At 42.9% G+C, this 25,006-nt stretch overlaps 1 protein-coding gene and 1 non-coding gene across 2 annotated transcripts; one reads left to right on the top strand and one right to left on the bottom strand.

Moving 5' to 3' along the window:
- Positions 1-18: 18 nt before the first annotated feature.
- Positions 19-12,666, bottom strand: LOC124286131. The gene is made up of 14 exons (XM_046722475.1): positions 12,596-12,666; positions 11,656-11,715; positions 11,135-11,182; positions 10,051-10,077; positions 9,631-9,669; positions 8,499-8,761; positions 5,792-6,701; positions 5,414-5,449; positions 4,514-4,758; positions 3,732-4,048; positions 1,955-2,244; positions 1,304-1,503; positions 454-655; positions 19-179 (listed from the first exon to the last, which is right to left on the bottom strand). Exons 1-14 carry the CDS (start codon positions 12,651-12,653, stop codon positions 124-126), a joined length of 2,751 nt encoding a protein of 916 aa, XP_046578431.1. The 5' UTR covers positions 12,654-12,666; the 3' UTR covers positions 19-123.
- Positions 12,667-20,135: 7,469 nt separating this feature from the next.
- Positions 20,136-20,208, top strand: Trnav-cac. The gene has a single exon. It is a non-coding gene; the product is annotated as a tRNA-Val (tRNA).
- Positions 20,209-25,006: the final 4,798 nt, after the last annotated feature.

Here is a 25,006-nt window from a genome sequence, read left to right as displayed (position 1 = left end):
TCTGCTGGCTCTGCTGGTTCTGCTGGCTCTGCTGGCTCTGATGGTACTATTGGCACTTCCGGTTCTGATGGCTCTTCTGGGACAAGCTCCACGACATTTTCAGGGATGATTTCTTCTTCCACATCAACCTCTGGGGGGATCAACCTCTGCCGGCTTCAGTTCTGGGGGTACCTCGGGGACTGCGGAAATAACCAGATTAAAAGATTATGTATGTGCTTGCCAAATAATAATAGGTACCAGTATTGGATTCCGTGTGATAGTTGGTTTCATATTTACCTCTCCCGAGGGTTTTGTTTGGCAAAGGCGGTTTTCATTCAATGTTGACACTATCAAGATAGGCACAAGTACCCGCCTTCGCACTGTTAAGCACAATAAGACACGTCTCGTCTGTCCATGTCTGTAAATAAATAACTATATTAACATAAAGGAACTATAATACAGTCAGTGACCTACACTGCAGTGAAACACAGGAAGTGACGCCATCGCCGCTGAAGCCATCGAAGCATGCGCACTTCCTCTCCCCTTCAAACAGACCACACATGGCGTTAGCTGAACACTTCTGTCCTACCACCACCTCGGCAAAAACTGGAACACCGTCGATCTTCTTGCACTCCCTCACCGTGCTGCAGTCGTTGGCAGACAACTTGGTACCAATCTACAGGACAATATGACAGAGGAAGCGTTATCGTACTGATTTAGGGTGTGATTAAATGTCTATTCTTTCAAAGAGACGATTCGATTCAGATGATACAGTATTAGTGATACAGGGCAGGTGGTACGGTACATGTGATACGATACAGAAGAAAAGTATAGGTGATATGGTACAATTGATACGGTACAGCTGATATGGGGTAAGTGATAGTATTTTAACGAAGTACTTAATTAGTTTAGAAAGTAACCATCTCAAGTCTAACCTAAACTCACTGATGTACCAACGTATCAACCTAAAGTTAAACGTTTCTCATTTTATATGCATTCCCACTGATGGATACCCGAGACTTCTGGAACTCGCTTCGTACAATCGGTAAAATGACACACTTCCACTCATATATTTATACGTACAGAACGTTTAGCAAATAACCACGCTCTATTGTTCGCCGAAACACATTTCACTGGACAAATACCGCAATATAAGTCAATAAGTAACGGAATTTGTATTTTTCTGGTTCATATTCAAAATGCACGAAATTCAACTAAGTATGGTAAAAAATGAATTGCCAAATTCATCCTAATGTCGTCCATAAACAACATAGTTAAATTTAAACTATCTGCAACAAATCGTGTGATTTGATAGATGGCGTACAGGGAAGTAGTCTCCGGATTCGACACAGCCACAGTCGTCCTGCTTGACGCACTCCTCTCCACTCAGTATGTAGCCAGCTGAACATTCACAACCTTCCCTTGGGTCAAGGTCACATAGTGTAGGCGAAAGCGAGGCTCCACATTGTGGGCGACATCCACTCATTTCCGGATTATAGAAGCTGTTGGACCAGCAGTCCATAGCTGCAGGAATTAATCAGTTTGTAAATACATGAGAAAGCACCATTGACAAGATATAGTGTGCCATATATTGATTAAGCCAGCAGCGAAGGTGTTAGATATATTATCTTGTACATTTTAAGGAAAATGTGTCTAAACAGTTTAAGTGGTATTATTTGAGTTTCTCTCTCTGATCTTGTGACACATTTACATCCAGTAGTTGAGTGAGATGTTACCCATTACATTGTAACCTATGGTCAGCATATTGACATTTCCTGCCATATGACGTCTGGGGTGTGTGTGTGAATAGCCAAACTCCTCTAACACAAAAATCATCCACATTGAAAGGGCAGTGTCAGCTGAACATTTTGTTAAACGCTCTCATTTCCATTGTACTAATACCCAAGCAAATACAATACGTACAAACAGCATCGCAGGGTTATACCCTTCTTTATTGTATGAGTGAACAACTTACGGCATATATTGGCCGATCTCCATTTGACGTTGAAACCATTCTCCTCACACTCGGAAGCGAATGCCTCGAGACTCTTACAGAGGGCACCTTGCATCTCGCCCTCATCGTCCTTGTGTAGACAGGCGTCGAATGTACAGGCCTCGTAGTATTCCTTGACTTCCCTGCTGAGGGCGTTGATGCACGCCGCGAAAGGACCACTCCTGTCCTTGATCATCCCACACTTGTCCGGGCCGTCCAGCTGGTTAATGACCTGAGCACCGCAGTTAATGTCCGGTTCCACCACGCGGCAGCTGCAGGTACGTCAACAACTACATATGATACAATTGCAGAAACGACATCAACTTCACATAGTCACAGAACAGGTATAACTATACATCACTACACTGAAGGTACGACACAAACTACAATTACTTTACTGCAGGTACGTCATCGGATACACATAATTACACTGAAGTTACTTCATCGAATACACATCATTACACTGAAGGTACGTCATCGGACACACATCATTACACTGCAGGTACGTCATCCGATACACATCATTACACTGCAGGTACGTCATCGGATACACATCACTACACTGAAGGTACGTCATCGGATACACATCATTACACTGCAGGTACGTCATCGGATACACATCACTACACTGAAGGTACGTCATCGGATACACATCATTACACTGCAGGTACGTCATCGGATACACATCATTACACTGCAGGTACGTTATCGGATACACATCATTACACTTAAGGTACGTCATCGGATACACATCACTTCACTGCAGGTACGTCATCGGATACACATCATTACACTGCAGGTACGTCATCGGATACACATCACTTCACTGCAGGTACGTCATCGGATACACATCACTACACTGAAGGTACGTCATCGGATACACATCATTACACTGAAGGTACGTCATCGGATACACATCATTACACTGCAGGTACGTCATCGGATACACATCATTACACTGAAGGTACGTTATCGGATACACATCATTACACTGAAGGTACGTCATCCGATACACATCACTTCACTGCAGGTACGTCATCGGATACACATCATTACACTGCAGGTACGTCATCGGATACACATCATTACACTGAAGGTACGTCATCGGATACACATCATTACACTGCAGGTACGTCATCGGATACACATCATTACACTGAAGGTACGTCATCGGATACACATCATTACACTGCAGGTACGTTATCGGATACACATCATTACACTGCAAGGACGGCGTCAGCGCCATCTCGCTACATTACCACGTCATCATCTGCCGACAATTCAGTATATACAACACAGATCAAGTATACCTGATTGCGCCACCTCTTACACTTTACAGCAGGTACTTCATGAACTATACATTTCAAGTACGTTTTCAACGATACTTTGCAACACGACACGAACGTATCTTGCTGTAGAACAATTACATGTTGCTATTATACAGGAATGGCATCAGTTACATATTGCTGATACCACAATTTGGTTGGTTTTGTTTAACGCCGCACTCAGCAATATCCCAGCTATATGGAGGCAGTCTGTGAATAATCGAGTCTTGCTATAATACAGGAACCTTATTAATTATATATTTCCAAACTACAAGAACGTCACAAATAACACTTTGCTGTTACATACAATAATTTTCACTTTACCTCAAGAGCAATATGAATTATATTTATCTCGCACACTACGTCCAGGTATATGGTATCTATGTTTATCATCCACCTTATTCACTTCCCGAGTTTTCCGAAATCTGACTTACTTGTCCGTGTTGTCGGGCTTGTCGGAGTTGTCGAACACCAGGTAGCTGTTGCCGATCTGGGAGAACTTGGTGTCGAGCGTGCTGACGTCAGTACCATTACTCAACCGGAAGTCATCCTCCACTCCGTTACAGTCTCCGCAGAGACCGGTCATGCTCGTTGCGTATCTCTTCGGGACCTTTACCTTCACAAGATGAAGGCCGTCAAAAGCGACCTCTATCCCGCACATCGTGGTGACTTGAACAAACTGGCCGTTGATGGTGACTGATAGCTTGCCGTTTGCACCCATGAATGGCGGGTACTTTCGGAGGCCGTTAACCTGTGGAATCCGATTTTACAGGAACACTTATATCCTGATTTGTAATGCTGTAGCTCTTTGAAAAGGTTTCTATGAGTCTTGTGATCACACCTTGAATGATATTGGTTTCAGCACGAAAGACCTTTGACAAAGATGTTTTCAATTAAATCACCTTAATTCCTTATCACCAGTTGACATATGCCTTCCTTGATACTTCTGATAAAACAAATCTAAGTACGATTACGAAATATGCGTAAAATACCATTTTGGCGTAAAATTCTAACTTATCCTTCAATCCCTATTATGAGATAACAGTAATAACATGAGGTATTAGTTTGATGCTCGAAAAAGGTAAGAGACATAGGAGGTATTGTGCTGCCAGGCAGACGATCGAACAAACAATAAGCAGATCAGGGCGCAGACAAGTAGCAGAAGATCAATGAGTCACCAAGTACAAACCACACCAAGATGTCGTGATTCACTTACATAAACCTTCCTCCTGAGAGCTAATCTGACGGTAAGGCCATAGATGCTGAAGTCGATCAGTCTCGCCCATGAAACCATTGTTTTACCATCTCTGACCTCATTCTTAATTTCGACGTTGAAAGCGCAAGGGTCAGTCTGGTCTATCGACTTGGACAGCGTGTACATGCATTCTCCCATGAAGTTGATCATCTGACCGTCGAATGTTCGGAAGTGGGGGTCACCATTCACCTTGCATCGGCAGAAATCTGTGGCAGTTGGTATTTGACGAATTAGCAGTGGCTTAACGAGATGGCTACTAGCCATGTTTTGGGTTTCGAAATGATTTAATGTCTAAAGTGAGAGTGAGTGAATAATATTTTAAGCCGCTCTCACTATATTTAACGATAGCACTGGGCTTTACAGACCGCCCGTGCGCGAAATGCGCATCATGTCGGAAAGTGCACGTTAAATCTCCAAATTATCATCACTGAGCTTTACAAAGTGTACCCTTGTGGGAATCGAACCCGGATCTTCAGGCCACATCTGCAAATGTGACTGGCAGAGTTTTGCTAATTTTTTGTTGTTGCACACAGTACACAACCTGAACCTTGTAGGCAAAGGCGTACGGGTCTTGTACAGGAAGACCAGACATAAACATTATTACATTTCCTGGATTCGAATCTTGGGGGGACAATGGCATTCTACTGTACAGATAGAATCGATGCTCGTGGTATACCCGCACATGCATCGATACAGGAAGCTTATTCATGGCTATCTCCTCAGTGGCACTTATGGAAAAGTGTTTTCCCACTCGCTCGATAAGCTGCCCTAGCGAACACAAACCCACACACCCCAACTACACCATCCTTCCTTCCATCCACACGCTCACATCTTAGTCACTTTGTGAAGTGTGAAGCTCACCTTCCTCTGCTGTGACTTCTGGTGTTTGGGGTACTTCTGGAACAACAAGCGCAGCAACATGTTCACACTAACACTATTCTCACAAAAATGCAGAAGAATGCGTAGCGTAATAGACTGGAAAAGCTATGTCTGCCATTTACCTCGTTATCCTTGACAAGAGTTGCCAGGTTTTGGTACCATGGTGACATTACTTCATGAAGTGGATGGCTGCATCAGCATTGGTTGAAATGTTTTGCTCACTTATGGGTATTGGTTTCCCTTTTAAACTGCTATTGACCCTTAACACCCCCTGGCACACTGCATGACACACCGTCACAATCTTCACACGTGTATATGTTGGGCAGTTTTTGGAACAAAATCAGCATGTTTACACTTTACCTTGCACAGCAACAGTTCCTTCAGCTCCGATGTTGCCTGTAGGAAGGTCCAGACTTCCCTCAGCTCCGATGTTGCCTGTAGGAAGGTCCAGACTTCCCTCAGCTCCTATGTTGCCTGTAGGAAGGTCCAGACTTCCCTCAGCTCCGATGTTGCCTGTAGGAAGGTCCAGACTTCCCTCAGCTCCGATGTTGCCTGTAGGAAGGTCCAGACTTCCCTCAGCTCCGATGTTGCCTGTTGGCAGGTCCAGACTTCCCTCAGCTCCGATGTTGCCTGTTGGAAGGTCCAGACTTCCCTCAGCTCCGATGTTGCCTGTAGGAACGTCCAGACTTCCCTCAGCTCCTATGTTGCCTGTAGGAAGGTCCAGACTTCCTTCAGCTCCGATGTTGCCTGTTGGCAGGTCCAGACTTCCCTCAGCTCCGACGGTACCTGTTGGTACAGTCAAACTTCCTCCAACCTCAGCACCTGGGATGACCAATCCCACACCACCGTTAGTTATCGTTGCTGTCTTAGGAGACTTGCCGCGAGACTTCTTATGAGATTTCCCACGAGATTTTCCATGAGACTTCTTACGAGATTTCCCACGAGATTTTCCATGAGACTTCTTACGAGATTTCCCGTGACTGTGTTTCAGGAGACTGATGACCTTCGATGCACCCTTCACGGCCACAGCGCCCACGTTTTTAGCCACACTGTGCGTCTTGGACAGAGCTTTGCGGACAATGGAGACTGCTCCCCGGACCTCGCCTAGTTTAGTGGACACTACTTTCTTAACAACTGATCCGGCTCCGTGAACCAGCTTCTTGATACCTGTCCTGACACTGCCGGCTTTCAGGACACTGTGAGCTTTAGACTTGATCTTCTTTCCGATACCGTGGACGCCTCTCCCCGCGCTCTTCACCTTAGACACCACCTGCAGAACAGAGTGAGTGAGTGAGTTTAGTTTTACGCCGCACTCAGCATTATTCCAGTTAATGGCGGCGGTCTGTAAATAACGAGTCTGAACCAGACAATCCAGTGATCAACAGCATGAGCATCGATCTGCAAAACTGGGAACCGATGACATGGGTCAACCATGTCAGCGAGCCTGACCACCCGATCCCGTTAGTCGCCTCTTACGACAAGCATTGGTAAATGAAGATCAATTCTAACCCGGACCTTCACGGGTTGCGGAACTGAAGAAAGTCCAGGTAGGGCACTGTGTGCACGACACATACATTTACCAATATTCCAACAGTTGTCATTCCAATTACTGTAGGCTGCATGGTCTTCAATACGCCGAGGGGGAGGTGGGGTAGCCTAGTGGTTAAAGCGTTCGCTCGTCACGCCAAAAACCCGTGTTCGATTCCCCACAAGGGTACAATGTGTGAAGCCCATTTCTGGTGTCCCCCGCCGTGATATTGCTGGAATATTGCTACAAAGCGGCGTAAAACAAAACTCACTCACTAATACGCCGATCTTCATGTAATGTGAGCGGGTTTTGACAATACGTGGACGATAATGGCGTATGCAGACTAACTGCTGAGAGGAAAGCCGTGTCGTGTTGTTTGTGAAACATGTCCAGTGTTTACACATGTAGCAAATATTCTATTAACAATTAACGGTCGCACCCTAGACCTGTACTCCATAATGAGTGAGTGAGTGAGTTTAGTTTTACGCCGCACTCAGCAATATTCCAGCTATATGGCGGCGGTCTGTAAATAATCGAGTCTGGACCAAATAACCCAGTGATCAACAGCACGAGCATCGATCTGCGCAATTGGGAACCAATGACATATGTCAACCAAGTCAGCGAGCCTGACCACCCGATCCTGTTAGTCGCCTCTTGCGACAAGCATGGGTTACTGAAGATCAATATTCTAACCCAGATCTTCACGGGTTGTACCTCATAAGCTGAATTGATAAGTAACTGATGTAACTTTTCCCCTGTTTCTTGACCTCTACTAAATATATATTATGTCAACACTTCATACTATCTTTCTCACCGAAAACGGTTGAGCTGAACCTGTGGGACCCACAACCGAAACATGACTCTCATTAACCCATTCAGACAATGACCTACTTTTCAGCCGATCCGAATTTTCTCGTGTGAAAGTGAACAGAAACACTTCAAACAACTATGGTTACACGAAATTCCAATTCTTTGTTTCATAAGAAAATGGTATTTACAAACGAATTTTAATTTTATACTTTGAAAAAAAAAATTATTTCTATATTTTATGTCGAGGTTAAGGCAGCATGACCTTAACTAAGACGTCACAGACTGCCCCTGTTTGATGAGGTCGTAAAATGATTCACAATGCATGTGGCTGACTGGTTACTTCTCTTATGCGTTTTTTGCGCTTATTCAGTGTATCTTCTAAAGTACAATGTGATTGATATAATATCAAGTCCGCACCAGACCGCCAAACGTTTCTTGCGATACTGATTAATATTTATATATCCAGTTGAATGAGTTGGTCTACAAATTCTGGACTGGTTATTGTACTAATTTTCCCAATAGGACGGAACCAAGTCAGCAGGAAATGAGACTGTTGTGTAATACATGTTTTGACTTGCCAGGCAATACGACGACAATCACACATCCAAAATGTTCCCCCTCTAACCCTCAGACACATATTTCGAGCGACAAAATCTTATCGATCTTGGAAGACTGACACTGACAGCTGAAGGTCGGCGCGGAATGGCTACCATGTCATTTCATTCTTACCTTCCTCGCTAAAGACCCGACGTTGTGTCCAGTGCTCTTGACCTTTGAACCAACTTTTCTAACAAATGACTTGGCTCCGCTGACGACGCTCCTGACTCCTGACCCGATCTTGTGGATCTTGTTGGAGCTTCTGAAGAAACTGACGACTTTGGAATGAGCGCTCTTGGCCACAGAGCCGACCTTTCTGGCGACGTGCTTTACACCGGCGCCGACCTTTCGGGCAGCCTTCTTTATACCCTTGCTTAACTTCTTCAGGAGTCCCCCTGGCAGCGTTTGGATTAAAATTTAGAGGGTAAATGAAAAGGAGTTTAACGTCACGATAAAGATCGGAATTATATGACGGACTGACTGAGTTTGGTTTTACGCCGCTTATAGCAATATTCCAGCAATATCACGGCGGGGGACACCAGAAATGGGCTTCACTCATTGTACCCATGTGGGGATTCGAACCCGGGTGACGAGCCAACGCTTTAACCACTAGACTATTATATAGCGACGTACAAACATATGGTTGTGTGAGGGCTTCAGAAGTCAGAATTTATGCCAGTTTCACGACGGCGCCAGGCACAGTGACAACAAGTACCATGTGTTCTGGTATCGATATTACCGGCCGAAACACCTATCAGACGTTCTGTCCACTACACTAGTACAACCCGTTAAATCAGTCATTGATAGATATAGATTCAACAAGGTCACCGGTAAAACTAGACCCCAATAGTGCCTGGTTTTTGTGGGACCACAGGCCGACGTGTCGCTGGTAACACTGTGTAGCACATATTGAGATTATAAAAGACCATGGGACTCGGAACTCATGACCAGCGGATCAAAGCATGATCATGAGACGAAAGGGTGATAAACCTTATATAACACGTCACAAAGACCTTCCCTATCTGCCTACGACCCCTATACTAGGTTTTATCATATAAAAATAAGAAAACCCAACAATTCTAAAAATAGCAGCATTTCAAATGAGCAGTCGATGTCTACCTTTCCGAATAAGACAGAAAGTAATGATCATGCTTCTGTTAGTACTGTTGTGTTTAATATATAGTTGTGTCTGGACTTTACAGAACCAATGACATACGGTGCAGGTGGTATGTGAACATCACGTATATAATTCTGTATGACTTACATCTCTTCCGTCGATGTAGCTGCTCTGACGGTTTCCTCTCTGTAAGGAAGAAGAATGACCGTGACATGATAGCCCAAACACAACTTTCTTTGAGGCGGCCAGTTAAGAAACAGTAAGTTTCAACAAAATCAAACACCATTGTATTGATATTTGATGTGTCTAACCTGCGGTTGTCGAGTAGTCTTTATCTAGTCATAATTCTGCGGTTGTATCGAACCTGGGCCAGCTCCAATTCTTCCAGCGGTATCAATATTCGGTGTTCATCGCTCTTGACGATTTTCCAATATAGATGTGTGTGTGAAGTACAAGTGTTTCACTGTCTCAATCTCCAGCATGTGTGTATGTCGACAATTTAACATTAGGTTTTAACGTATTAATGTTATTCAAACTTTGTACAGTGAGGAAATATGGATGTCTTACCTTCAAGATTCGCTAGGCCGTTGATAGCTGAAAATATATAAACAGTGTCCTCCCATTTGTGAGAACTCCCAGTTGTGAGACACATTAATTAATGGTTCAGTGCACACAGGTGGTGCTTCCCCATCCCTACGATGAAAGTGGGAACAGCCCTGTTGCTGAAGAGTACCCGCAGGAGGCATAGTTCATTAATGAGCATTAAAGAGCATTTATTGTTTTCAATAAAGAACAAGTTAAATACTGAAATACTGAAAAAGATTATCATTATATTTACACAGAAGAAATAGTTCATTAAATATTTCATTATGATTTTTGATTCACACATTTTGATGATTTGCGTTATTATGATGTTTGTGTGTCATTATAAAACACTTTTTTACATGGGTCCATATTTGGAGATTTTGACACTTTTCATATTGATCACGAAGTTACCTACACAAAGTGTTTATTTTTAAAGCCATTTACCTGAGTAGGTTAATTACTTTATCTTTTAAGCTACCTCCACAAGATTCAGTTAAATAGCTAATCCCTAATTAGCTGGGGTTAATCCATTCTATCAGATAGGGGAGTAAGGTGTGTTTTTTTTGCTACTTACCTACTACACTGTCTCACACTGTCTCACAACTGGGAGTCTCACAAATGGGAGTTCTCACAAATGGGAGTAGACCTATAATCACTCCTCTTGTATTATATTACATTTGAATTTTATACTGTCATAGTGATTTTTACTGATTTGTGAATTTTTTATATTTTAGAATACAATAATTGTTAATTAATTAAAAATTTCTTTGTTTCTTTTTCGGACCGAGTCCCGGTTAACTATTTCAGTTCAAGTGGGGAATCGACACGTGGCACTATCCAGTTGCCCCCACTTGTACTTCCAGGCAAGAGCTTCACAAGAAATATCAGCTGGGGTAATGTTGTTGCTGTACCTTCGAGGACGCAGTAAGACGTGGTTCAAATGGTTCCCTATTCAATTTATTTGAAAAGAAATGCCATCTAGGGAACACCTAACATCCATAATTGAGAAGACGAAAATATGAATGAATGTTGTGAAGCGTTCCAGTCAGATTGCTAATCTACTCACCTCTCTTTGTCCGTACGACTTCAGATGGGTTGTGAGCTACCTTGTTCACTTCAACAAAGGAGAATGAATACACTGTCAGCACATTAGCCTTTTAGTAGTATCTGTTATGGACGCTGTTGTCGTTTGTTACATTTGTCTAGTATTCTAAACATCAGTAGGAATCAGTACGGGCGACAAGGTCAACGTACATTTATCATCTATTCAGTACTTGTGAACGAGTCGTCGGTATATACAATGAGATGCTTTCCACGCCGTGCGGTGTATACTGACACACAAACCGACAGTCAATACGTACGCACACACGCACGCACGCAAGCCCACACATACACAAACCTCACAGACATTTTTTACACACACAAACACCCGAGACACACGCACACGCTCACCCACCCCCACCCCCACAAACACACCACGAACACATCACGCACGAACACACGCACGCACACCACGCACGCGCACACACCACGCACTCACCCACAACAACAGGAAAAAACGACATAGGATCGGACAATATCAGTTACCTTTGAGAACAGCTCGGAGACGGGCATCCACGTCAGCCCTCCTCTTGTTCCTTCCTACGGCTGGAGGTTAAACAAATTGACAATTCATGAATGGCACCGTGCTGCACAAAATACAACCCCAGCTGTTTGTTGTTTAATGCTCAACAATATCCCTTTGACTGCAGTCTCTTAATAATGAGGACCGGTCCAAATTGCCCAATGAATAGTGAGCAACGGCCCACGTCCTCGAGGTCTTGGTATGCAGTCCCTCAACTCTGTCTTACTACCAGCACAGATTTAAAGGGCAAATTCTAACCCACAGAGAGAAGATAATTTATTCTTGTCTTGAAATACTTCTGTTTCACTGGTATCAACATAGTGTTTAATCACACGTGTATATCACCCAATCTTTCATCATTTTATTCAGTAAGCACTGGGACGACATATTGGTCAAGGATAGCATTACGGGGAGACAACTCAACCTTCTGTAATAGTGGTAGAGATTTTAAACATCCTCTTGGGACAAATTTCTATTTCTGTAAGACTGTCTTTTCTTCTGATCAATCTTTGAAGGGCATTTAGAAGTGGAATGCATAAGAAAAGCAAGACTTATGGATGTCAACTTCTTTATTTTGAATAACACGACGTTTCGGAGGCGTATGATTACTCACCTGATGAAGAAGCAAGCATGCATACACACCGAAACGTCGTGTTATTCACAATAAAGAAGTTGACATCCATAAATCTTGCTTTTCTTTCTTCTGATGTACCATTTTCCGTCTACCCCAATCACCCCACGGCCTCTGTTCAGAAGTAAATTTCGATACTGATCAACTTGGTTTCACCGGGTTCAAAGATATGTTGTGCCATTAAACTGACAAAATTAGCATCAGGATAAGAGATACCACTGGTAGTGTTACTTGGTACACCAAGATTTTAAGACATTTTAGTATAGACTCACCAGCTCCGGCTGCCAGGCCCAGCGCCAAGGCAAGAACAAACAGCACCGCGGTCCTCATGGTGGTCGCCGACGTTGTTCCCACCGCCCCTCATATACGACTTTTATACCCACTCTCTGATCTTCCATCGGGTGTTTCCGCCCCCGATCGGTACAGCCCGGAAATTACAAGTCACATATGTCGGAAACATCAAAGCCGTATGCGGTTCTGCGCGTGCGTGCATGTGAATGAATTTCGTGAAATCATTACCACTTATCCTGCTTGCTATGTACATAGTCGATTGTCAAACATTAGAATATAATAAAAACAATCAGGAAACGTCCGGGGTAATTATTCGATGCTACTATTAATTTTTGACACGAGTTTGTCAAAGCAAAACGTACATTTCAACACTAATCCGTCTGTTGGTAAGTAAATACCACATTGGTACCGACACCAACATCACCGACCGACCTTCATCCTGAGTGTGCTCCACATGCTATACACTTTGAAAACTTACAAATACGTCAGTGTACTTGTTACACAGATGTATTTTTGTATTGATTGTTTGTGTAAAGCAGCACCAAGCAATATTCCAGCTCTATAGCGGCCGTCTGTAAATAATCCAGTGGTCAGCATCATGAGCATCGATCTACGTAATTTGGGTACGATGACATGTGTGAACCTTACCACCCGATCAAGTTAGTCGCGTCTTACGACAAGCAGGGGCTGATGGAGACCAAATCTATCCCGGATCATCACGGGTCTTTTCCTTTTGTAAAAGGTGGCTAAAATGATCGTGGTTGGAACAGGGGAGCAGGATCCACTGACCAATTTGATTGCCTGTCACCGAGCCCTCTGATCTGCCGGCTGCTTACACTATCAAGCATTGCTTTGCCCAGTATACAGGCGAAAATTTGTAATACGGCGTGCTACTTTTCTAAAACCATAGTGATTTTAATGCTTGAAATATCATATATCAACAACAATGTCAAAAGCAGTTCATCATTAACACATAACACTGTAGACAGCCAATAATTTGTGACATCTCTCGGCTTAATAATGACAGTGCCATCCACCGTAAAATCAGCCAATCAGCCAATCAGAAGGCAGTAGATCGTGAATGGGCGTGATCTATTTTCTTTCACTTTAGGCGAAAACGCTAACACAAAGGAAATGATTTAATCAAATTAACGTTCAAATTAACGATTACAGTATTAAATTAAAATGTTCGAATGAATTAATGCAACGTTGCATTAAATCGACTTTCGCGCCCTCTATCTGCCCAAGATTATTTCAAATATCCTACGAACAGCTTGTGATAGACTAACAACTAGTCTCTGAAATGAACATTTGTTACAAAAGAAAAAACAGTTCACAATGAAAGGAGCCCTGAGACTTTCTTCATTTCCTGAAACTGGAAATTTAGACTGGCCACACAATCCAGGCTTGCATGGGATTTCTTGGACATGTTTGCTTCAGGGTCTGTATGACAAACTAACCTAATGATTGAAACCAGTTCTTCAAACACCGCCAACACCGCATGCAACAGCTTTCGTGGTACGGAGCAATTGTTGACGTTCCATATATGGCAAGTCTTGTCTGTCTGGAAGCTGTTAGCTTCAATTATCGATAAGTTTCAATTATCGATTTCAGGCTAGTCGTAGGGGATGATAAGTCTTTTACTGCATCAATAGGAAGCTAAAGTGAGTGCATATGACCCTATATATAACATATAGACCAAAATATTGTCGAAATTGTGTGACAGTGTGCCTTTAACACTGCAGAACATTCATGTTACAATAGTTTACTCGTCAGTTCAGCAAAGGTATTAATGCAGAGTAATTATGAATCAGCAATAAAAGCTGAAATATGCTATCCATAAGAATGATAGATTTGAGTAAACTGCTGATATGAGTGAGTATGGTTATTGTTGCCTTTTGCAGCATATCAGCAACATCCGGGGACATCAGAAATGGACTTCACACATTGTACCTATATAAATGGGAATCGAACCCTGTCTTCGGCGTGACGACAGACAGCTTTCATTTACAAGGCTATCCCCTTTATAATGTAGAGCCGGTCGGATCAGTTCGACGATTAATAGATATGTTAAGATCAATAAATACCCGAGTTATTGGTAATTACGTAAAGCACTCTGATGAGTGCACTTATGAAATGCATAATGATATTGTGGGGAAAATGTGACAAATGTGCTTTTGAATATGACTCGAAATATGTATAGTTTTATCATGCACTGTGTTTATATCAATTGGTGTAAACTGGTGAAATGTTCCTGATAAAGCGAAGTCTAACTAAGTCACTCGCGAAATGTGTTGAACATATATTTTTAACCATATACCCAGCAGGCACATCAACGTTGTTTCAACGTTGAGAATAGGTTGATCTTCAACGTTGAAAATAGATTGAAAATAGGTTGTATATGAAAGTTTTTTTGACGTAGACATCCGACGTGGAATCAACGTTGAAGTTTGACCGATTATCAACGTTGACAAAAGGTTGATCCTCAACGTTGAAAATAGATTGAAAATAGGTTGTATATGAAAGTTTTTTTGACGTAGATATCCGACGTGGAATCAACGTTGAAGTTTGACCGATTATCAACGTTGAGAATAGGTTGATCCTCAACGTTGAAAATAGATTGAAAATAGGTTGTATATGAAAGTTTTTTTGACGTAAATATCCGACGTGGAATCAATGTTGAAGTCTGACATATTCTTAACGTTGAAAATGGGTTGTTCCGTGGTTGTGTCTGGGAGGTATTACGCTTTCCTGTAAATAGACTCGCATTTCATCTTTAAACTACAATAAAGTAGCACCAAACTCCTGCATCCAGCTAAAATACCCAAAAGCTACCTGCAATAAACAGTGTTCAAACAGAAAATTGCAGTAAAAATATTTACCTGATAAAATACTTGGTTAAAATTCCACATTCAATATAATGTTCATTTAAGTTTTATGTCAGTTGGACGTATAATTCCAGTAAGAAGAAAAGAGTATTCCAAATTAAGAAAAACTATTTACTGTTGTATTGTTACCTTGAAAAGGTGAAAATTGTCCCAAGAAGACATTTTGTCTGAATTTCAGCTCTTAGACAGACACCTGAATAAACACAATGCAATTACTTTCACCATGAAAGGGATCCAAGATGACCAGGAACTATACCTGAAGACAGCACATAAAACAAGTCACTTTTCATGAAATCTTTATGAAAACACACGCACACAGAAAACGTGGTTTAATGCATTATGTAAAACATCACACATGACATAGTCTGTAGGTGATCTCTGTTGTGCTAATAACACAATATCATCTGCATATAGCATCAAAGTGACATTTACGCCACCAATTTCAATACCACAGTTCAGATTTTTCAACACAATTACAACTCCAAAAACACAATTATCAGCTCATCTTCTTTCTGCCACTCCCTGCCTGGCGGCCAGGTGGATACTTCAGAAACGTTCCTAACTCTTTCTTGAAATTTGCTTCGGATGCATTCCCATCTCATTCCCTTGAGATAGGACACATTCTGAAATTATATATTTAAATACATGAATAAGTTATATGGAAGATATATTGTCTTAAATGATTCAAGTATTTGTTTAATCAATCACTTGAAAGGTTCATTTCACTGCTGTAACTTACCAGAGATGATTGAATACAACCTTGTATTCTTAAAAGAAAACTTGCCGTTTTGCCCATCAACATTCATTCTTGACATCAAATTGTTTGACATTGTCCTGCAAAACAATGGAAGATTGTTGTTATTCTGTCAGATTTAGTTTTCTTTAGAGATTCTCGGAAATGATTATTTCAAATTAATAGGAGTTGAACTGATGTAGCAATTTTGCTACCAGGAGTCATAAATTGTAACAAAAGCCATTTTACATCAAATGATAAGAAAACAAAATGGGTGGTGGTTCACAGGTCAAAGAACAAGTCTATTGTGGGTGGTCTCCCAACACCATTTGTTCCCAAACACAAGGAAGTATGGATCATGGAGTTCTGAAAACAATAATGAGCTCTCATAAGTATGCAATATATCCTCTATTATCTACTCTCTCTCTCTCTTTGTCATTTGTACACTCATAAAACTCAGATAAATAACATTTTTATAATTCATAAATGTTTACACTTAATCTCTTATAGAGACGCTTGGAAATCTCTCATATAATGAATTATGTGTGCGTATTATCTGCGACGTCATAACTATGCTTCTCTGAATCATGAACAATAAAATAATGAGATTAAACTCTACATTGCCAGAAATAATCTATCATACCATGAATAATAAGACATTCAATAACATCTCTTACAACTCCAATCTAAACTCAAAAAGACTTAAATGTACTCGTAAACAAACATCGCTGGCACACGCAAATTCTTGGAAACAGTGCATCTCTGACTCTCAATTCCAAGAAATGGAAGTCCTACTCTATTTGACCAAAGGGGTGACAGGTGGCCAAAACATATTGAAATGTAGGTCATACACTGAAAATAACTGATTTAAAACACTACAAATATACACCTTCTCTCTAATATACTCGATAGATGATCTTAACAAGGGAACATGTACATAAAATGCTGATATCTAACAACACCTGTACTTTAAATAAAGGACTCTTCCAAATCTCAGTATGTTTCACTGCACACACATATTAGATTGCAAATAATGAAAAACCTACCCTTTGGCAATAATAAAAAACATCATGTTCAAATTCTACAGCTGACCAAATACCTGAAGAGTTTGTTTCCCAGCAATAAACATCTCTATATATCTATAAATGTATGACTTCTGTCCTCTCGCGTGCTATCTTGCATCCAGCTGTTTACGGCGAAAAACAATATGGCGCCAATCAAGGGAGTGCTCATTAAACTATACATCTCCGGGAGAAATCATTGTCAATTTTTTCTCTTAAATGATCAACCTTAATATATAAATGAAAATAAAGACCAACTATTATCACCAAAAAAAGACCAAACATTATCACAAATATTCAAAACAGGTGGTAATGAAAGAGCATTATCATCTTTCTCTTAAACTTTGTGGTGGATATACTGGAAACAAGTGAAATGTTAAAAACGTGTTACCTTAGCCTTGCTCCTTTTATGTGATCCACAAAATTGCTGCCACCCAGTCTTCGAAGATGAGATTTCTGCAAATTCCATTAAAATAATCTTATTTCATAATTAAATGTTCCTTACATTAAAATTACTTCTTTTGTATGTAAGATTTTAACCTTTAAGAGACTTGAATTATCATATCCCTTCCAAACAAGTGTAAGAATGAAAGTCTGTGGGTGCAGTTTTGTTAATTGTCCCATCAAAGAATCATTAGTGAAGTTTTTCGTTGCATTTCCTTACGCCATTCTCCACCACCCCCTCCCCCCAATAATATACATATGTTGACAGGGTTCAGGGCGTGCTCAATGCATCATTTACTGATAGATCTATTCAAACGAACAAATGTTCATAATAATGGGATGCAATATAAAATGTTGATTAATCCTATCCGATTTTGTATAGCTGCCCTTAGGGACCGATCATAATGTATGGCTTTGGGGTGATGTTGATTTTTATGTACAATGTGAATTACCCCCCCTAAAGTGTATGAGTATGTACAGGATAAGAGACGGCCCACCCTGCATGTCATGTACATTATCTATGACGCCCTCTCCCCTTCCCATAATTTCTAAACATAGTGCGTGTGTACAAAAATGCTGACCCCTTAGCTCCCCTGAACAAAACCCTTACAATCAACACCCCCACCCGGGGGTGTTTAATTTAATTATGAACGGTTCCTTATATTGATGTACTTCATTGATTATTTGAAAATGTATATTTGCAAAATTCAAATCAGGTGATGGGTACGAAAGGAAATCTTATTCGATTATATAATAAAATGCCAAATATATGCATGCAAATATATTGAAAAATAACAAAAAAGGTTCATGGAAAACACGGGCTTCCACTAAATTTTGATAAACATGTACTGTCACATACCGGTAACCTTGTGAGATAAAACATGAGCCCTAATTCGGAGTTTCTTGCTACTGCTAGATTTAAACGTCATTCCTACGTTTTCATTATACATGAAGGACATACTTACCAAATAAACACCAGCATGCCGTGAAGATGGTGAAAATAGAACGATATTGCGTTGAACTTCGCCAAAGTGAACTGACAACGATCAGCTGCCTTTGCGCGCGCGATAATTGTGCGCATGTCCGGATATGGCCAAACGAGGCGATCGAAAGGTCAACATCTGGCTTGTGTTTGAAAGCAAATTGTCGGGAATTATACAATTTTCACAGTTTTGTGGGAAAATATCAAATGTAATGCAATTTGGATAACTGATGACTTTATACCTAAAACTGCGATTTACGTAATATTTCCGTCCGTTGATCGATGCACAATCAAATAATATATAAGATTATATCTGTCACTAGCTCGATCTTGATCTTTTATGAAAATAATGTTCCGAAATGATAGTTGCTAAGTTGGATACCTATTACCAATATGAATTATGTATCAAATTTGCCAAGGAAACAATTAGTTGACATTTTGTTGGTTCCTTACGTTGAAACAACGTTGACAACTAAACGAATCTCGACTAACTTTCTTTCGTCGCATGATAAACGTTGAATCAACGTTTATGAAAGGTTGATCAACCAAACAACCAAAATTCAACGTTGATTCAACGTTGATTCAACGTTGTGTGCCCGCTGGGATAGATCCTAACATAGTAAATTAGTAATTATTTAATTGTTGACTACATGTTTCATAAACGTGTAAAACAATTTAATCAGTGGTTTTTTTAACTCTTCAATGTCAAACTGATTCCGCCGACGTGATCCTGGAAGGGGTTCTGGAGGAGGAGGGATATGTCTTTCATTCAAGACATGGCCAGGCAGTCTTTCTTAGGAGCGGACATAACTGTGCGAAAAGAAGTCTAAAGATTTTATGGCGCTTCAGGTGTTGATGAGTTCAAACAACTCGTGCCTCGAAATCGGTGAGCCAACCGAATCCTTGTTTAAAGAGTTCTTTTGCCCTATGTGTTTAATGATAAATGAAGTTTTCGTTCCGCCATAGCTGTTGACGGTTAATATTTTGTAGCTTTTGTTATGGTTAGTCAGTCATCGAGTATCTGTAATCGAACATTGCGCACGGTGAGTCCCTTTGAGAAAGATTTCACAAGTGTATTTATTTGACAGTCAGTGTTTGTTTTGAACGTGTCAGAGAATGTGCTTGGGCACGAGTGCGTATTTCACCCGTCGCCTTTTACCCACTTCTGGCAAGTCACGAACGAAACACGCACTGTGAACGGCACGCAAAGGGAGGTAACCACGGTCTGTATGTTGGGCAAGGAGAAACCTATTTTTAGAGAGCTCGCTATGTAGTTAAGAGGTTAAAGCACGTAGCAGATCCAAATATCTCTTCTTGTTATCACACTTGAAATTGACAAAATTAAAGTATTCTTAAAAAGACATGGTGTAATATTTGCTTTAAATACGTTAAATAATCCACTAGTCGTTGGCGGGTTCGGTAGTGTAGTGGTTATCACGCTCGCCTCACACGCGAGAGGTCCTGGGTTCGACCCCCAGCCGAACCAATACGTTCTTTTTTTTTTTTTTTTTTTTTTTCTATTTTTGAAAGTCGTTTTGCTTAATTCTAAACTAAATTTATCAATCAGATGTAAAATAATAAATATTTTTGGCAATAAAATCATCAGTAAACTGAACACATCTTTCACGGTTAATTCCTGATAATGATGTAACGTTAAATGAACCATTCTGTCCTACTTCTTTGTAGTAACACACCCGTGAAGATCCGGGTTAGAAATGATCTTCAACAACCCATGCTTGTTGTAAGAGGCGACTAACAGGATCGGGTGGTCTGGCTCGCTGATTTGGATGACACATGTCATCGTATCCCAATGTTGCGTAGAACGATACTCATGATGTTGATCACTGGATTGTCTGGCCCAGACTCGATTATTTACATATCACCGACATATAGCTGGAATATTGCTGAGTGAGGCGTCAAACTAAACTCATTTGTACTAACTATGATACCTTTCGTTTTGACCATCGTCATTTATGGTCTTTCTAACGTGGGACCCATGGCTTATCCGTGGATATATATGATAAATTATTAAGTCTCTGTGTACCGCTTTATCTTTTTAATGGCATTTGTATTAGTAGATTCAAAACCGTCTCATATTCTTGGAATAAAATTGGTATTTCAGATTTTTATGTTTTTTCTTCAGGTCTAATTTAGGTTTAAAACAATGCAAGTCGATATGATAACCATAAAATCCTTAAAGGTTGCAGTTAAGATTTTTATTGTTTTCAGATGAAGTATATCGGCTAGGACAGAAAGGCCATGTTTTAAATGAGATGTAAAATTTAATTCTCAATTTTATCTCGACCAAGAATTTAGGTAACGTCAATTAATTTAAAGGTCAGTATACAGAAATACACACACAATCACGTTGTTGAGCTATTCTTATAAAGCCACGCTAATGGCTATGCAGACTTGGGCACACCAGAAACCAGTGTTGTACTTTCGAATTCTGGTATGTGTACCGGTATTTTTCACTAGGTTTTCATAGTACCATTCTATTGTTCGTGGATTTCATCAAAATTATAAACGTTTTAGATTTGTAAGCTTTGAGAATAGCTTCAGCAATTAGCTGATACGTCCTGATCTAACTGGGATACTGCCCACAGCGAGGGGAGAGTACTCACTACGATTTTCAGAATATTTCCGAGATTTATTTGCGTATCTGACATTCACCCTGACCCACGTGCTGAACCAACTGTTTCATCAACACTGTACCCGACATCCACCCTGACCCACCTGCTGCCCCAACTGTTTCATCAACACTGTACCCGACATCCACCCTGACCCACCTGCTGCCCCAACTGTTTCATCAACACTGTACCCGACATCCACCCTGACACACCTGCTGCCCCAACTGTTTCATCAACACTGTACCCGACATCCACCCTGACCCACCTGCTTCCCCAACTGTTTCATCACCACTGTACCCGACTTCCACCCTGACACACCTGCTGAACCAACTGTTTCATCACCACTGTACCCGACATCCACCCTGACCCACCTGCTGAACCACCTGTTTCATCACCACTGTACCCGACTTCCACCCTGACACACCTGCTGAACCAACTGTTTCATCAATACTGTACCCGACATCCACCCTGACCCACCTGCTGCCCCAACTGTTTCATCAACACTGTACCCGACATCCACCCTGACCCACCTGCTGCCCCATCTGTTTCATCATCACTGTACCTGACATCCACCCTGACCCACGTGCTGAACCAAATGTTTCATCACCACTGTACCCGACTTCCACCCTGACACACCTGCTGAACCAACTGTTTCATCAATACTGTACCCGACATCCACCCTGACCCACGTGCTGAACCAACTGTTTCATACCACTGTACCCGACATCCACCCTGACCCACCTGCTGAACCAACTGTTTCATCACCACTGTACCCGACATCCACCCTGACCCACGTGCTGAACCAACTGTTTCATCAACGCTGTACCCGACATCCACCCTGACCCACCTGCTGCCCCAACTGTTTCATCAACACTGTACCCGATATCCACCCTGACCCACCTGCTGCACCAACTGTTTCATCAACACTGTACCCGATATCCACCCTGACCAACCTGCTGCCCCATCTGTTTCATCACCACTGTACCTGACATCCACCCTGACCCACGTGCTGAACCAACTGTTTCATCACCACTGTACCCGACATCCACCCTGACCCACGTGCTGAACCAACTGTTTCATCAACACTGTACCCGACATCCACCCTGACCCACCCGCTGCCCCATCTGTTTCATCACCACTGTACCCAACATCCACCCTGACCCACCTGCTGCCCCAACTGTTTCATCACCACTGTACCCGACATCCACCCTGACCCACCGGCTGCCCCATCTGTTTCATCACCACTGTACCCGACATCCACCCTGACACACCTGCTGCCCCAACTGTTTCATAAACGCTGTACCCGACATCCACCCTGACCCACCTGCTGAACAAACTGTTTCATCAGCACTGTACCCGACATCCACCCTGACCCACCTGCTGCCCCAACTGTTTCATCAACACTGTACCCGACATCCACCCTGACCCACCTGCTGCCCCAACTGTTTCATCACCACTGTACCCGACATCCACCCTGACCCCCACCTGCTGCCCCAACTGTTTCATCACCACCGTACCCGACATCCACCATGACACACCTGCTGCCCCAACTATTTCATCACCACTGTACCGACATCCACCCTGACCCACCTGCTGCCCCAACTGTTTCATCAACACTGTACCCGACATCCACCCTGACCCACCTGCTGAACCAACTGTTTCATCAACACTGTACCCGACATCCACCCTGACCCACCTGCTGCCCCAACTGTTTCATCACCACTGTACCCTAACATCCACCCTGACCCACCTGCTGCCCCAACTGTTTCATCACCACTGTACCCGACATCCACCCTGACCCACCTGCTGCCCCAACTGTTTCATCAACACTGTACCCGACATCCACCCTGACCCACCTGCTGCCCCAACTGTTTCATCAACACTGTACCTGACATCCACCCTGACCCACCTGCTGCCCCAACTGTTTCATCACCACACTGTACCTGACATCCACCCTGACCCACCTGCTGAACCAACTGTTTCATCAACACTGTACCTGACATCCACCCTGACACACCTGCTGAACCAACTGTTTCATCAACACTGTACCCGACATCCACCCTGACCCACCTGCTGAACCAACTGTTTCATCACCACTGTACCTGACATCCACCCTGACCCACCTGCTGAACCAACTGTTTCATCACCACTGTACCCGACATCCACCCTGACCCACCTGGAACCAACTGTTTCATCAACACTGTACCCGACATCCACCCTGACCCACCTGCTGCCCCAACTGTTTCATCAACACTGTACCTGACATCCACCTGACCCACCTGCTGTCCCAACTGTTTCATCAACACTGTACCACATCCACCCTGACCCACCTGCTGGACCCAACTGTTTCATCACCACTGTACCCGACATCCACCCTGACCCACCTGCTGCCCCAACTGTTTCATCACCACTGTACCTGACATCCACCCTGACCCACCTGCTGCCCCAACTGTTTCATCACCACTGTACCCCGACATCCACCCTGACCCACGTGCTGAACCAACTGTTTCATCAACACTGTACCCGACATCCACCTGACCCACCTGCTGCCCCAACTGTTTCATCACCACTGTACCCGACATCCACCCTGACCCACCTGCTGCCCAACTGTTTCATCAACACTGTACCCGACATCGACCATGACCCACCTGCTGCCCCAACTGTTTCATCACCACTGTACCCGACATCCACCCTGACCCCACCTGCTGCCCCAAACTGTTTCATCAGCACTGTACCCGACATCCACCCTGACCCACCTGCTGCCCCAACTGTTTCATCAGCACTGTACCCGACATCCACCCTGACCCACCTGCTGCCCCAACTGTTTCATCAACACTGTAACCTACATCCACCATGACCCACCTGCTGCCCCAACTGTTTCATCAGCACTGTACCCGACATCCACCCTGACCCACCTGCTGAGCCAACTGTTTCATCACCACTGTACCTGACATCCACCCTGACCCACCTGCTGCCCCAACTGTTTCATCACCACTGTACCTGACATCCACCCTGACCCACCTGCTGAACCAACTGTTTCATCAACACTGTACCCGACATCCACCCTGACCCACCTGCTGAACCAACTGTTTCATCACCACTGTACCCAACATCCACCCTGACCCACCTGCTGCCCCAACTGTTTCATCACCACTGTACCTGACATCCACCCTGATCCACGTGCTGAGCCAACTGTTTCATCACCACTGTACCCGACATCCACCCTGACCCACCTGCTGCCCCAACTGTTTCATCACCACTGTACCCGACATCCACCCTGACCCACCTGCTGCCCCAACTGTTTCATCAGCACTGTACCCGACATCCACCCTGACCCACCTGCTGCCCCAACTGTTTCATCACCACTGTACCGACATCCACCCTGACCCACCTGCTGCCCCATCTGTTTCATCACCACTGTACCCGACATCCACCCTGACACACCTGCTGCCCCAACTGTTTCATCAACACTGTACCCGACATCCACCCTGACCCCACCGCTGCCCCATCTGTTTCATCGCAACTGTACCCGACATCCATCCTGACACACCTGCCCCAACTGTTTCATAAACACTGTACCCGACATCCACCCTGACCCCACCGCTGCCCCATCTGTTTCATCACCACTGTACCCGACATCCACCCTGACCCACC

Source organism: Haliotis rubra, unplaced genomic scaffold (genome assembly GCF_003918875.1).
Source record: "Haliotis rubra isolate DU_JTF1 unplaced genomic scaffold, ASM391887v1 Scf376, whole genome shotgun sequence".
Lineage (NCBI taxonomy): Eukaryota > Metazoa > Mollusca > Gastropoda > Lepetellida > Haliotidae > Haliotis > Haliotis rubra.
This window is presented reverse-complemented; position numbering and strand designations above follow the sequence as displayed.